The sequence below is a fragment of the Poeciliopsis prolifica genome, unplaced genomic scaffold (assembly GCF_027474105.1).
Source record: "Poeciliopsis prolifica strain line A6 unplaced genomic scaffold, Auburn_PproV2 SCAFFOLD043, whole genome shotgun sequence".
Classification (NCBI taxonomy): domain Eukaryota; kingdom Metazoa; phylum Chordata; class Actinopteri; order Cyprinodontiformes; family Poeciliidae; genus Poeciliopsis; species Poeciliopsis prolifica.
In genome coordinates, this window is record NW_026562418.1 from 3614273 (window position 1) to 3630844 (window position 16572).

At 44.5% G+C, this 16572-nt stretch overlaps 1 protein-coding gene across 1 annotated transcript in view; it reads right to left on the reverse strand.

The window, feature by feature from the left end:
- Positions 1 to 2141: 2141 nt before the first annotated feature.
- The window catches only part of arid1ab (AT rich interactive domain 1Ab (SWI-like)), a 65892-nt gene continuing 51461 nt past the window's right edge, over positions 2142 to 16572 (reverse strand). The window contains 15 exon segments of the mRNA XM_055055939.1: positions 2142 to 5522; positions 5641 to 5771; positions 5883 to 6705; positions 6879 to 6975; positions 7147 to 7266; positions 7351 to 7480; positions 7805 to 7980; positions 8324 to 8456; positions 11648 to 11852; positions 11956 to 12165; positions 12255 to 12352; positions 12438 to 12583; positions 12955 to 13255; positions 13653 to 13823; positions 16462 to 16551. Of these exon segments, the coding sequence (XP_054911914.1) occupies positions 3603 to 5522; positions 5641 to 5771; positions 5883 to 6705; positions 6879 to 6975; positions 7147 to 7266; positions 7351 to 7480; positions 7805 to 7980; positions 8324 to 8456; positions 11648 to 11852; positions 11956 to 12165; positions 12255 to 12352; positions 12438 to 12583; positions 12955 to 13255; positions 13653 to 13823; positions 16462 to 16551 (4751 nt within the window). The 3' untranslated portion in view covers positions 2142 to 3602.

Below are 16572 nucleotides of genomic sequence, written 5' to 3' on the forward strand. Positions count from 1 at the left end.
TTTTAACTCTGAAAATATTTAAAACCATTTATCATAGTCCTTCCGGTTCCCAGTTATGTGCTATTTTGTGTCTTTCGCTCACATAAAAACCCAACAGAATTTCCTGAGGTTTCTGGTGTCCAGTTATTTCCGTCTCACTGACACACTTCACAGAGTCTCGCTCTTTCAGACAAAATCCTGGCAACTAAAACAAGGACTTCACTTAGTGGTTTTCTTTTTTTCCTGAGGGCTTCTTGATCTCAGTGAGACTTCCTAAATGAACAGAACTTCAGTGGAGCCACATGAAGAAGACGCAGGTGCCTTTGAACACCGAGCTGGTGCTACATTTAGCTCATGCTGACCGTTTTTGCTCTAATAGATGCTGTTTTGTTCCTTTCCTTTCCTTGAGGACCACAATGGAAATAAATATTTGCAAAATTTTTAATGCCATTTGTTGGTGCGTTGTTTCCTCTAGCAGTGCATGTTCTAAGTGAAACCTCCTGTCATATTTCCAATGGGTTATTTTACAGGCGTCATCTGTCAAGACTTCAAGTAGGAACAATTTTTCCACAGTTGTATCAGTGTGTGTGTCTGTGTGTGTGCGGGGGGTGAGGGGTGGGGGGAAATCCTATGTATGACAGGATCAGCAGTGTTTGATCCAGGTACAAAGACAGCGGTGCATCGTTGTGTTGGCATGTCAATCATGTCATGCGCAGCAAACTCCACTGAGTGGTGTGCTGCAGTGGTTTGATTTCTGAAATGTAAGCAAAAAGAAAAAAAAAACAAAAACAAAAATACATCAGTGCCTGAGATGCACAAGCAGCACGAAGAATGTAGTTTGTTCAGCTTCTCCAACCAAAGATTGTGATGTAGAAAACGCTTCATAGTTCATGAATGAGTTTCCAAAGTTTTTTAAGTGATTTGAGCTGCTAGCATGTCATCAGTCCTCTTTGGTCAGAGGCCTCTTCTGACTTGTTTCAAGACTTCCTGACCCACAGCATCACCTTCCATGACAACTTGGAAAATATTTGAATGATTCGAGTTATGGCAACATTTAATTTCTTTTTTGGATAAAGTTTTTTCTTTTTTAAATTCAACCTTATGAAGACCAAATTTTCAGAGTTCACAACTAGTACGTGTCCTGTGGAGCTGTCAACATCTGCAGCTCCTCAATAGTTGTCTTGGGTGCGTCTCGTAACACATTTCTGTCCAAACCCTGGGAAGACTGAGTTGCCTCTGGTTGTTCACAAGCCACACAGAGGTTTCAAAAATCAAGCCAGAACCAGAGGAAGCGCGGACATCAACATATGTAGAAAACTCTTGAAAGGTTAAACAGACATGTGATGTAAAAACCTCTCATTTTTGTTGTATTTCAAGTGTAACTGATGCTAAAGTAACTCCTCTTGGCAGAAGCCCAGTAAGAGTCATCTAGTGGCGTTGACGTGCATCAAACACACACAACCCACAGGAGGACCCCGAGTGTTATTACTCTAAATTTCATGCAAAGACCGTCTGTAATCATTACAGTATAGTTTACCTCAACACAAAATGGGCCTGCCTCCTCTGGTGAGTCATGGACATTAACGGTGGGTTGACTTCAATCTGCATCACCACAGGGGGCTTTCAGAGACACAGCGAAGTGTCTCTGTTTACAACTGCTGCATGTAACTTTTATAAATATGTTTTTTTAAATATATCATTTAAAACTGTCACTATATCAGAAGTCAGTTGTAATACGAGTCAGATAATCTGTGAAAAACTTGAGTTCTGCATCCAACCTGTCTGTGGTTTCTGTCTTTTTAATTGCAGACAACAGGCAATGTTTTGGCGCATTACCGCCACCTGCTGGAATTTGATGCCAAATATCAGCAAATTTGTAAAATAAACAAAAAAGATAATGAAAAAAACAAAAACACTATATTCTCTCCATTAATTTTCTTCTTAAGGTATCCTCACAACAACAAAAACGAGATTCAGAAAACTTTGTCCAAATGATGAGATGCAATTTGTCCTGCCCTCCCGGTGGTCCTACAGTTAGAAATACAGTCAACTGGAGGAAGTGCAACACAAAACAAGGGGCTGGTTTTTACCAGGCTACTATAAACACAAAGTCTGTTAATACCTCTTCAGAGCAAATCAGAAATAAAAGCACAGCAAACATCTTATGAAGATTTAATGTACATTTATTCTTAACACGTGGAACATATAGTATAAAGATTTCATACTGAATAAATGATATTCATTAAGCCAAAAAAGGGGAAAAAAGGAATTTACATCAAGTCTTTAGCTACATCATCTGAGATACAAATATGCAGAATCCGCATCACTGGAAAATAAAAATAAAAATAAACGAAAAGAAAACTGGTTTCTTCATCAAGGTTTAGCTTGTCTTTATGAGGGAGCTCTAATGACACTGCAGACATTTCTTGTTAATAAGCTCTACACTCGCCCCGGAGACAAACTGAAACTTGACGTTTGTTTAGATGTGGCATCGGACAGCAGCTGAACACCCTCCCTGGAGCGCTGAATGGAGCGGGGATCGGGGCGCCGAAATAACGGCGCGCGGGGGGCAGGCCATCAAGTAAATCACATGGCATACTTGATGAGAGAAGAGGGATGGTGGGGCGCGGGGGAACTCCATAAAGGATTAAAAACGATGAAGAGCAACAGAAGCTGAGAAAGAGAGAAGTGTAATGTACAAGGTGATATTTACACTGCAGCCTGGACTGCGTCTAGCGTTGAGGACCAGTCCTATAGGTGACTTTTTAATATAAGAGGGTCAGGTCATACAATCAAGGGACAAAGAGAAGAGGTCGGGGTGTTGTAGGTTCACCATACTTTGGGGGGAAAGCCTTTTTCTCTCGACATGAACTAAAACTGTTTTTAAAAACTACAGTTTGCTGCCAAGCCAGCATATCTCAGTGTGAAACAGTATTATTACAGTATGTTTACAGTTTTTAAGGTGTACAGTACAGAAAAAAGTCCTACAATCTACTGCACAGGCCTCCCATGACAGACGTCTGTTCACAGCCAATAATGTGGTTCCTGTGAGGCTGAGTATATAGCATCCAAAATTACAGCAATTATACCACACCACAGTCCATGAGTCTACGTAGCCTCCAAACATGAACCATAATATTGTTTCCTTTGCGCCCTGCAGACCCCTCCGAGGGAGAACGCAAGCACAAGTATCCCCCAAACTCACTGTAAACGAGACAGCAACTTTGGTTACAGTTTTTTTCTTCTGCTTTTTTTTTTATTTTATTTTTTTTTCTGAATGGAGTTTTTCTTTTTCATTAAAAAACAAGTCCAGTCCGCAGGGCAGTGCACTCTGTCCTATGCCTGGGTCCCGATCTGCTCTTTCCTGCCGGCATCGCTCCATGTGAGACGGTTAAAATCCACAACTACTTCATGATATTCCTTCCTTTTAGTGAGAAGCAGGGCTAAAAAGACAGCAGAGTCCGAGGTGATTCTTGCATAAATTAAAAACAAAGGACAGTCAGTTTTTACTCATTTCACTCACGCGCATACGACACATACATACGCACACACAAAAAAAAGGAGGTCTGGGGGTAGAGGGGTGGGGAACAGAAAGAGGCAGAGCTGAAAGCCCCTGGCGGCTGTCATGACTGGCCAATCAGAAAGAGTACGTCACAGATGACTTGGGACACCAGAGGGTTCATAAGTGGAGACACGGAGATGTCTAGTAGGCGCGACTCGTACAAAGTGAACTCTGAGTGGTTCTCCTCCACTTTGGCCAAGGCATGCAGCGCCCGGGCTGCTCGTCGCATCATGTCCACGCTCGTAGGCTCAAAATGGGGACCGCCCTGCATTTGAAGCAAGGAGCTTTGGCTCTGTTGGTACTGTGTGGCGGCTAGACTGTCCTCCAGGAAACCCAGCAGGTTGCCCACGCTGCCTTTCTGGACAGCGATGGCCCGCGCTGCTAAGCTGTCGCCCTGAGCTAAGTTAGCTAGCAAAACGACCGCCATTTCCCGGCAGACGGCCACCTTGCGTTCACCGACAAGGCGTACGAGCGAGCCGTAGAGCTTCTCCAAGCGGCTGAATGGTGGCGTGGCCAAAATGAGGTCAACGTTGTTGTCTTGGATGCTGAGCTTGCTGAGGGTCTCTAGGACCAGTCTCTGGGGAGAAAGTGAGCTGTGTGGGCCAAGTGTGGGGAAGGGATCCAAGGCCTCTGCCGAGGGGCACACCGCCCAATGGAGCAGACCGTCCAGCAGTGGTAAGCATATACTCTCTGGGTAGATAGAAAGGTCCAGCTGGCCTGAGATGTTGGCCAGAGTGACCAAGCAGTTCTCCCTCAACACCTCGAGGCAGTCCCACCACCACTCGTCTCGGTCGCAGCTCACTCCCTCGTCTTCTTCTTCCTCCTTCTCATAGGTGACTGGCGCCTGTTTGCGCTCAGGGTGTCTGTGGTGGAGCAGCACCAGATGGCCCAAAAGCAGGAGGAGGCCTGGGTGTTTAGACATTTCCAGGTCGTTGCCGGGGACAAAGGAGAGGCTCCTAATGATGTTGGAAACACAGATGCAGCGGCGGGCCAATGAGTCCTGCCAGTCTGACAGAGTGCTGAGAGGAGTTTCATCCTTGCTGTGGGGCTCGTCTTCCAGGATTTTGACGTTGCGTCGACTCTGAGGATCAGGGTTGATGCTAAATAGATATTTGCCATTCTCTTTCTGCTCCTCTGCACCTCCACGGACCACTTCCATCGTGACCGACCCCGGTCGGGCCGATAGTACGTCATCAATGGTGGCAGTGACTGGTGCACAGAGGGGAAGAGAGGAAGGACTCTTCTCTGTTGAGGCCTTGTTGGGATCAGAACACTGGGCCTGCTGCTGCTGAACCTTCTCTTCCAAACAGAACTTAGATTTCTGTGGATTTTCCGTCGTCCCAAGCAGCTTGACCTTCTTGCGGCCTTCAGTGGCGGGTAGCATGCGTTTCCGCTGCTTAAGGAGATCCATCTGACTTTCGAAGTGGGTCTGGATGTGTTCAGTAGTGTCGCCACCGCCAATACTCCAGTGTATCAGGCCACTGTCAAAACTCTGTCGCTGCCCAAGCTTGGATAAGTGGTTTAAGCGGAAGGGGTTCTTCTTGCGCACTACCTTGATAGGGAGTTTATCAAACTTGCTAGCCTGCTTTGGCTTTTCCAAGTGGACGTTGGGGTCCTGAGAAGACCCTGAGGTAGAGCTACTAGCTTCCTTGGTAGAAGACTCCTTTTTCTCTTCCTCCTCGTCTTCTGAGGACTTGTCTTTCATTGAGCTTTCTTCTTCCTCTTCTTTAACCTTCATCTGTGACGAGGCATCATGATTGGTCTTTTTCTCTTCGTTCACCTCATCTTCATCCTCTTCCTCATCGGTGTCCATGTCTTCACACTCAGGTATGGGAATTTCATCATCGGAGTCCTCAGCTGCGTTGGGATCTATCAGGGTGCGCTGACCAGGGTCTCCCACTTCGTACTCCTTTAGGATGCCAAAGATCTCAATGAGGCAGCGTCTGAAGTACTCCACTATCAGCTCCAGGAACCCAGGAAGCTGCAAAACCAAAGAAAAAACTTAAATTAATATGACCGCTCCAAGACACAAGACCACTTAGTTAACGTGTGTAGCTGATAGGCGGTGGCTCCTGCCAGAGGAGAGGTACTTTATTTACCTGGCAAAGATTAAAAGTAGTAATGCTGCCATCATCATACAGTAAAATGTTAATGGTGTCCAAGGCCCAGGTGCTTTCAGCCAATAACCCTGACTTTAGGGACATCATAACTCTCCAAGCCTCAGGAGTGCCTTTAAAGAGAAAAAATAAAAACAAATCGCTCATGAGTCAAAATGACCTAAACCTTACATGCCGATATGTGATTTTAATTTATGGAGCCTAAGACATAAGAAGTTATTTACCAATGTCTTTCATGGTGAGCCGCCTTCTGGGTTTAAGGTGGGGCTGGGTAGCTTCCACAGAGCCGGGAGGGAAGGCCACATCTCGTCGAATCATGGGTTGCTGCACAGGGGCCTGGCCGATATGCGAAGCGGGAACTGGAGGGCCGGCTTTCTGCACCTTAATGCCAGGGTGCATGTAGGGGGACTTGCTGGGGGATGTCCTGGTTTCCAAGGATCGGGGCATGGGAGCTGGGCTTGACACCTGAGGAATGTGGTTCTGAGAAGTCTGGTAAGTCGAAGGTAAAGGTCTGGTCATAGGTGGTCCAGAACTAGCAGGTCCAAATGGAGGCTGCCTCTGGTTTACGTGGCTGGGCCACTGCCCCTCATGGTTAATGCGTTGGTCTGATGGCATCATCTCCTCTCCTGAACGGTTCATACCGTGGTACCCGGGGCCCTGGCCTGGTACAGGAGGTCCCTGTCGGTTGGGGTAATTGGGATAGCCCATCTCATTGCGGCCCTGCCATACTGGGCCCTGGGGGCCGTCAGGACCAGAAGGCATTGAGCTTGTCATCATCTGAGGAGGCATGTGAGACTGGGAGTTTGGCCCTGCAGCTGAAGGTCCTCTATCTCTCCCAAAAGGGAAGGGGAACTGGCCCTGTGGGCCTGGTGGTCTCCGCTCTCCTCCTGGATATGTGTTGTACTGGTTATACATGTCTTGCTGGCCCTGATGCCCAGAGGACTGGGGTCCAGGCTGCTGCTGACCACTGTAGGGAACGTTGTACATTTCCCCCTCATGGCGCTTGGCTGGAGGGCCGTACCCTGCATCTACAGGCCGCTTGTAGTTCTGTCAGAAGAAAACAATGAGCACCATTTATTTCTGCTCTCACATCTGTATATACCATAGTGTTCTATTTGAACAACACAAACATAAAGAGAACACCCAGTAGTAACACATGATTGACTATTGATTTGACAAAACAGTAAAAAAGCTGGAACTGCTAAACAAAATGTCCTTACAGGTTGCTGCTGTGGATACATTCCTGGCTGTTGATTTGGGTAAGGGCCACCAGGGGGAGCCCCTTGGCCAGGGTATTGATTTGTGTAGGAATCATGCCTGAAAACAAGAATAAAATTTTATAAAATTGCGTTTCATGTCCACAGTAAATCCATAACCTGGGATGTTAAAGAGATTGATATTGCAGTCATGATCACAAATGCCTTAAAGGAAAAATCTATGTTTTCTATTGGCTGTAAGACAGGCCAATTTGCGCTCAACAGTACTGACCGTTGCTGAGGTGGGGGACGGCTGGGTGAGTACATCCCAGCATCAGAACCAGAAGGCATCATACTGGGCTGAGGCGCTGCGGGCCCCATGTTGCCTTCAGGGCCCATGCCTGGTTCCTGCCTGTAAAAACGAAGTAGCACCCGTCATCAGCTTTCATAAAGATACAGAAAATGACTGAAGATAAACAGCTTCTAGTGTTCTTACCTTCGGTCATATCCATAAGGATACTGCTGCCTTTGACCCATTGGCATGTTACCCATGGGACCTGGTGGTCCTCTGTTGTACTGTTCGCCCATTCCGCTGTTAGGGTTAGGGGGCATGAACTGTTCTCCAGCTTAGATACACAGGGAAAATTAACATTTTGTTACTTTACATCCCCAACACCTGCGGTCTGGGAATGAGTGCCTGTCAGTTCGCCCACTTGGAGATTTGTTGGAGTTTATTTTTACGTTTGACCAAATTTATGAAGCTATTGGTGAATTTAAGTGTGGTGCACTGGTGAAGAATTAGCAAATAAAAGTGTAGGTTAGTTCAATTAGGTCTGTTTAAATGCTTTTCTGTACTGGATTTGTATCAGTTGGTATTAAATCCCAGATATCCATTTGCATTGGAGGTTAAAAATGTGAATTGGATCATCCCTAGTTATTATTGTTCCTACCTTTCCTCATGCCCCCGAATGGGTCTTTGTTCGACTCGTAGGGAGCCATGCGACTCATCATCTCTGGACCGCCCATGCCCGGCTGGTAGCCCTGAGAGTTGGGAGTCATGGTGTTCCTTCTGGAAAACGCTGGGTCTCCACCATCAGCAAACGGATCCTGTAGATTCACACTGCTCCTGCAATATGACAAAAATTGTCATAATGTTCATTGAAATTGCTAAATCTTATTGCCACAGCCAATGAATAACACTCCTGGACTGGCTGCTTCATAAGTACCAGTCAATTGTGGGTCAAGTATCATTGCATATTTTAGATACGTTTTAGAAAAGAAAAATCTGCGACTGGTGAACCGCAAATAGGCGAGCGTCCACCTAAATTCTCTGATTACTGCATTGTAGTTGTTGATGTAATGCTGCAATTTCACCACAAGGGGGTAGATTTAATGTTATGGGGGCTTCCAGACAAAATTAGCTTTCCCAAAGATATCAGGTTTCCCAAATATGATCTTTGACATCATACCTGACACCAGGCATCGGAGGCATCTGTGAGTGCGGGGTGGAGGCTGGGGTGGGAGGCTTCAGGTCTCCTCCTTCTGCCATTGAACTGGTGGTAGATTGGGGAGTTTGGGGCCCTTGAAGGGACCCTGAACCAGCTGAAAGAACAACAATACAACAACAATCAGCACTTTCGCAGCAATAAAGACTTTCTGGAAAAATCTGTGAATTTTATTGCAGCAGTGGGAATCAACTGCATAGATTCTAATGCATAAAAAAATCCAGCCCCAGAACCTTTACTACGCGCGTCAGTGTTGTAGTCAAGACCACCTAACCCGAGACCAAGACAAGACCAAGACCGGAGTGTATCGAGATCGAGATAAGACCAAGACTTTTAGGGACCGAGTCTAGACCAAGACCCGTGCCCCGTGCAACATCACACAATAAAATGTGAAATATGATCAAAATTACTAAACAAATTGATCTAAAAGATTCACATTCCCCCCAAAAAACACCTAGATATTAAATACTTAGAGCTGAAATAAATTAAACCAATATTAAATTATCTAAAAAGATAACGCCCTGGGCATTTGCCCACATCATTCATGTCAGAAATCACACTGTCTGCACCATTAAATATAGCAACTGAGGCAATGCCCTGACTGTAAACAACGCTCAACTATGAACACTGACCAAAGAGCAACAAGCAAGAAGAAACCAAGCACAAGGCGCTCACCATGACTGTTCTTACCCTCCCTCCCACTGCATGAAGACAGGCAGCACAATTCTGTAATGTCTACCATCATGGCAGACACTACAACTACCACTTTGAATGAAAACAATCAATGAGGAATGCGCATGCTCTGCGTGCTCTTTCGTTACTGTCTTTTATTTATTTGCTAATTAAATAATCCACAGTTGCGGTCTTAAAATAAAATCCCAAGTCCTCAGCGCCCGAGACCCAAAACCAGACAAGACCAAGACCATCCAAAAATGGCCTTGAGACCAGGACCTGCCTCAAGAACTGCAACACTGACGCGTGTCTGGTATGCCCTTAAATCTGATGAACAAGCAACATCCTCTAACAACAGCGATCGACAGCAAATAAAAGCCAACTGGGATTTTATTTTTGCTCCAAAAAAACAATCTGTTGGGACGCTGGAAAAGACTTCTGTGTTCAAGTTGTGCAAACGTGAGTTAGCCTATGAGTGAAGTTATTCAAGTCCAAAATAGCATCTCAACGTTAAACATGTAGCAGCAGCAGCACAGACGTCCCCAACGCTAATGTTGGCGTCCAAAGTCCACACTTCTAAAGAAGTTCCCTGAATGATCAGGAGTTTCTGGAACACTGGAAAGCTGAGTGATAGAATAACACTTTGTTCCAATCTGATGGTTAAGGAATCTCCATAACAGATTAAAAACAAGAAATATATTTGATGCTGAGCTAACATGTCTATAATCCATAATTTGGCAGCAAAAAGAGTTTTTGAATTAAAAATGTTGCTTATTGTGTCCATGTATAGTTTTCGATTAAAATGTGATTAATTAACTAGCGATGCTGCAATTCACTGTTCTGCCTCCTGACTCTGACCCGTTACTGATCCTGAGTGTAGAAGACGGCAGTCTGCCATCTGACACAGAGTGTGTGTGTGTGTGCATGCATGGATGCGTGAGTGAGTGATGGCTTGTTTGTGTTGTGAGTGTGTGTGACATGGCGTCGCTCATCCTTAACTTGAGCCCAGGACTTCTCACTATTAACACGGCAGTCTGATGAGTCACAGGTTCCCATTCATTAAATTGGCTGGCACACACACACACACACACGCACACACACACACACCCACACACACACACAGCCGGGGTCACTGGCAGGTCGCATTTATTCACATTTTCTCACATCAGCCTCTTCAGTTCTCACACTGCCTCTCCACCCCTCCCCCCTCCCCCTGGGCAGGGATTTCCCTCCACTAAAGATGTAGGGGGAGGGGGGTTCTGGAAAGGATATAAAAAATGTAGCATGGCAGAAACAGAAAGAAAGACACTGAACTGTGTGACTTTTCCACATATAAACACACAAAACACACAAAGCGCTGAGACCTCATTCATCACCGTCCTGATCTCCAGGGAGTGTTACTCTGCTGCAGTGGCTCTGGGCCAATCACAGAGCAATCACAGGCTATCACCAGATCACCTAACGGCCCCCACGTGGTGCCCCTGCATCCCCAACCACTGTGCCCACATCTCTCTCATGGTGCCAGCTGATCATCCCTCCTTCCCCCCCACCCCCGTTGCCTTTTTTGCTGATTCGGAGCAGAAGTTCCGACGGGCCTGGGTTCCCGCCAAACCGAGGCAACGGCAGCACGCGGTCACTCCTGGTGGTGTTGCTCCTGGCAGTTACGACGCATATCCATCCAAAACAAACAGCTCCGGGGCGACACGCCACGCCCCAGAACTGAGCGCTGCCCTTTCTGACCCGACTTCGACCCAACACAGACACAGTATGGAGGCATTTACAGTCAGATAACACAGAAGAACTCTAATGTCAGTCCAGACCTCATTCAGGAGAAAAAGCACTACAAAGAAGCTACTGGTTGTTGCGTATGAACCACAAGCATTCTCTGTGCTGGAGCAGGGAACTTCAAAGTGTGAGGGACGAGAAAAACTAAACAAGAGAACACAACTGTGGACATTTAGCTAACTTCACCAAGACTGTAACCTGTTCATTTCACCAGCTGCACTGTTACAACAGAACTAGATGTAGTGCAGGAGTGAACCCTTCCTTCTTTACATCCCAAAACTCAATGAAAACTTGAGTTACCTAATTCAGTGGTGAGTCGCTCAACATTCAGATGGTTTGTTCTTTTGTTTAAGGTTGTTCATTTTATGCTAGGATCGGCTTTCAGGTCCTATTTTTTCTATTTCATCATATCTCCGTTCGTAGATTGGAACACCACAGTGGAGTTTGGTTATTTGTGAAAAGGATCCAAACAATAACCACATAACTACTGGTTGTAGTTATGTTAGGTTAATGTCCTAAGATTTCTTAGGCTAAACTGCCATTGACCCACTTAATTATTTTCATGGCGTTTCTGAAATCTGATGAAATGCTAATTCTTGTAGAGTTGTTAGTAATGCCTGGGGCTATTTTAGGCTAACGGTAACAAGAGTATTGAATGTATGTTTTTTTATTTGTTAATGACTTGATTGTTTGTTGTGTACCGTGTGATTGTTGAATTATTAAAAGCATGCAGTTGGTTCCACAAAAGAAAAGGAATGAAAGTTTGTCGATGTCACATGAAAAATGTGAATAATTTCATCCTGTGTGGAATAGCCTGACAGCAGGTCTCACCTGGGCTTGGAGGCTGGATCTTGGGCTGGTTCTTCTTTGTGTCCGTGTTGAAGAAGTCCGGGGGCGGGTCCTCGCCGCGCTCGATCTTACACTCAAAGGCGTACAGACACTGAATGTACTGCTTCTTGAGCGAGCTGGCCGCACTGCTCGACGTGCCCACGTTCAGACTGGTGGCCAGCTCCCTCCACTTCTTGTTCTTGTTTACCTGGAGTGAGAGAAAGAACGAAGGGAAGATGAAAACGCACCAACTTAGATTTACAGAGGTGGTTTGACCAAACCGATACGTTCTAGCAAAACTGCTGGCTGACCTGGGTGAGGCCGCCGATCTCTTTGACGGACACGTAGAGGCGGAAGAGGTCGAGAGGCTTGCGGCCCACGGCGGGCAGGTTGCTCATCCCCATGGCCTTCTCCTCGGCAAAAGCCAGGTACCGGTCCACCCACATCTTCCTCTCTGGCTCCGGGCCTAGCTCATACAGCCGGGTGATCTTCTCATTGGTGATGGTGGAAGAGCTCGACTTCTAAAGGGCGACGCAGATAACCAGTAAGACGGAAGATAAAATAAAAACAAAAATGAAAAACCAAAAACTTTTCAGATGATGACTTTTACCTTTTTGGATTCAGGTTTTGGAGTCCCATCAACTTTGTTGTTGATCTTTTGGGCAGGGTTAATTTTGTCCATACCAAACTCAGAACCAGGTGCCATACCTTAGTGTTTGGGAGAGAAAAACCCCAGCCGTATGAGAGGAAGTCTTACAGCAGCGGTGGTACCATCAGCGTATGCTGGACTCACCGGGGGTGTTGTTGGCCATGTTTCCACCCACTGGGTAAGGTCCTGGTGCTCCCTGGTTCATCACACTGTGCATGCTGTTCATGCCTGGGCCATAAGGAGGCGCTGATCCTATCATACCTTGGTTCATGTTAGGATAACCTGGTGGTCTGGAGGAAGAAAAATGGCTTTTTCTTTAGAAAGGACCAGTTTGCTCATTACTAAAACTACATGTAGAACACTTCAGACTGGCATTATCAACAAATCCCTCCTCCATTGTTACTTTCATAGAGTTTATGGCTTATTTTCCTGGAAAGGACAGTTTACCCTATCAGGTTTTCATGGTCTTAAGACTTTTTAATTATTTAATATTTACATAAAAGTAAAAGTAAAGGGAATGGATGGGGAATTATGGTGCATTACAATCAAACAACAAACAAAAAAAATGGAGTTAATTGTCCAAGCGTGACTGCAAAGATATACTCCGACCTTAGAAAAAATATAAAATAAATAAAAGGAAAGTAAAAAAAAAAGCACAAACCTGTTGTGTATGGAGTTTGCAGGGCCATGGTGCATGGCGGGCCCCCCATCCTTCCTGTTCATACCTGGAGGGGGGCACATGCCGGACCCCACCTGAGGAGGCATGCTTCCCATGTTGGGGCCCATGCCAGGACCGTAGGGCCGAGTACCCATCTGCCCCGGGCCTATCCTGCCGGGTGGCATGCTTCCATACGGACCCCCGCTGGCCTGAGCCGGCATGGGGTTCATGGAGCTGCCCATTCCGGGGCCGCTGGGGTAGTTAGTGTTGGGCATCCCTGTGTAGCCCGGTTGCCTGGGATAGCCTAGAAGAATCAGAGATCTCATAGTTAGTGTTTTTTTTGTAAAAAAAAAAAAAAAAAGTTATCTTCTACAAAAAAAATAAATAAAAAAAATTCGGTGATGGGATAGTGTCTCCGATTCGGCTGAATTTAAATCTGTGCTGCCTGTTCCGACCGGCCGTCTGACTGTAGCGGCTTCTATCCGGCCTCCTCTGCCTGCTGCTGTGACTCATGGCAGAACTTCTTCAGACTTCAAAGTGAAGCGATATCTCATAATTTACATCAAGTAGGAAGGAGTTTCACAGTGTTTTTTTTTTTTTGGGGGGGGATGTTGCCAGTCACAGAAAAACACTGCAGCTGCTCTATGATGACTGGAAATCAGTTTTTATGAAAACACAAAAGAAGTCCTGCAAAGCCTCACCTTGTGGGCCATACTGGCCGCCCTGAGGCCCATAGTTTCCCATAGTATTGTTCTGGGGATATGGTCCCATTCCACTATGTATCTGGCCTCCTGTAGACTGGCGTGGGGATAAGGCAGAGCCAGGCTGTCCAGGGGACCCATAAGGAGGCATCTGAGGGTTTCGCATGTACACTGGAAGAGATTCAGAGGGACCACTCGTCCATGAAACAACTTCAAGCAGCATCAAAACGCCAGTCTGCGTTTGGTGTAGCATCAAAACCTCCACAGGAACAGGGAGGGACAGAACCAGTTTATTGAAGCCAAGAATGACAGCAAATTAGGATTGCAGCTAACAATTATTTTAGCAAGCAATAATTCTATCAGACATTCTGACTGTCAATTGATTATTACGGCAATTAATTGATCATCTCAGCGGTTAATCGATTATCCTGGTGATTAATCGGATAAAGAAATTAGGTATCTTCTGTTGACGCTTCAGTTAACCGATTAATCTCAATTTATGCAATATTAGAAGTACATAAGAAAATGCAAATGAACAAATAATTCAATTCTTTCTTTAAATAAGAAAATCAATATGTCTTTGCCTAAAGAGTAACAACAAAACACGGTAGCTATAGTTGCATCTGTCGCTACATAAATATTTCTAACATCAAAGCCAACATCAAACAAAGTTTGAGAAGATCTGGGCAGTACATATGTACAGAAAAAGAAGGTTTTTGTTCATCTTTAATGCAAAATGTATATATTTTTGTTTAGTTTTGGCTTAATTAGTCCTCTGACTGTGTTAGTCTTTCTTTGAGTCTGCACACTCTTAGTTAATAAGACATCAATTACCAAATTAAGTGACGATTATTCCAATAATCATCATGATTAATCATTTCAGCCCTGGTGCAAATGCATCCAGTGACCAAAATAAGATACCACAAGCTTAGCCAAGCACCAATTAAGACCACTCAACATCCAATCAATTGAAAGAATAAAGAAAAGAAGCATGGTGCAAGATTTTTGCACAGGAGGGTTCGGAGGTCACAGTGTGGCTTAGCCAATCTCTTCCCTCAGACTATACACAAACTAATAATGTGTCTGCTACCCTCAATTAACCTGGCAAGGGACAACAAACAGTCCCATTTAAAGGAACAGTCCACAATTATTTTGTTCGTGTAAGCAGAGGTTTAGCTGGACTGAAACTGCAAGGCGAGCGTTTCAAAGCCAGATGATTAAATCCAGCTAATTTAGATCAAAGTCTATATAGATCCAACAGAGTAGACTCAAACTAGCCTCTGCTCTCTGTGCTTCGCCCACAGACCGTCACTGTTGGATCTGACTCTGAGGTAAATCATGAAGGTGGTATCTAATGCTCAGTAACAAGATATTTCTACAGAGCAACGCATTTCCAAACGCCTTCAGCGTTTCTAATAAACAACATTATAAAGCGTTCCCATGAACAGCTGGACATGATGGCTTCTGTGAAATTACTCATTAATAGTTTCGGTCTGAAGGCTCCCGCACATTTCCCCTTTTGACCAACTGACAAATTCTCTGTTGATTTTCGGCCAATTTTGGATGTTTAACCTGTTTTGGTTTATTTGTTCTGAATTATTTTTGTGCAGGGACTTTGGGGTTAGGCTTTAAAAGCACCAAAAACAAGAAGAAAACTCATTTTAACACCTGAGCCACAGCATTATGGATAGATGTCAGAGCAAAGCAAGTTGGAGTTTTCAATGTACAGCAAGAGTTCAGGCATGTCTTGATGTTTATGTTATCTCATCTTGAGATAACGAGATGTTTATGATGTAACGACACAAAACCATGTCGAGATGACTGGACGTCAATATATCTACTTTCAGATAACATAAGTTTATTCACTAGAAAATCATTTTTTTTGTCTTGATATGTGGATACGTAATTGTAACACGACAATATCTCTTGACTATTTTAGTCATCAAAGCTGAAATTCTTTGTATTTTGGTGTAAATACGATGAATTTAATCAAGAAATGTGGACAGCGATGCTTGCAGCTTGTTTACTTTCAAATTATCACAGATCAATCCATTATTGTTATGAAATAGCAGTAATGAAGTACTGTATATCACAAGAATGAAGTGTATCACAAATAGAGCTGCAACTATTGATTATTTTAGTATTCAATCATTCTGACAACTGCTACTGGATCACAAAAGAAGCTTAAAACATTTTTATTTTCACAGAAGTTGAGTTAGACGAAGCTACAACTGCCACCTGAGTTATAGATAAAACATATTTATGTACAAAAGATTGTTTTCTTATCTTAAATGCAAACTGTATATATGTTTTGTACAATTTTTGCTTAATTTCCTGTCTGGATGTGTTGTTCTTCCAGCAAATGGCCCGTTTCACAGAGCTTATACTTCAGTTTTCCATTCATCAATTACTACCTCAGTTTACTTCAATAATCGATTAATCATGATTAATCGTTTCAGCCCTAACCGCAAAATAACTATCTTAGAAAAATATGTTCAGTAAGTTGATGTTGCAGCTTTTCTCACATTTTGTACAATAGGCCTGAAAATTCTTCCATCATTCTAGAAAAGTGAAGAGTTGAAAAACACCAGGATTTTTTCCAAGACATTTGCTTGTAACTTGCAGTCTCAGGTTAAAGGTTAACACACTGTCCCCTATTTTTAGTTTAAAGTCATAATTCATCAATAAATAAATTCTCCCTCATTGCTTATATAATGTGAAAATACTAAAGGACTTTTGTAGCTCAGTGTGTTCACAGATACAAACTGATGCTGAACAATTAACAGTTTGTCCTTCCAGAGGCGCTCACCTCTGTCTGGGCCCATGGGTGACTGGTTCATGGAAGAATGCATCATGCTGTCCGACTGGACGCTGGGCGGCCGTGGCGGCATCTGATTACCTGGGCAACAGCAGAGACACA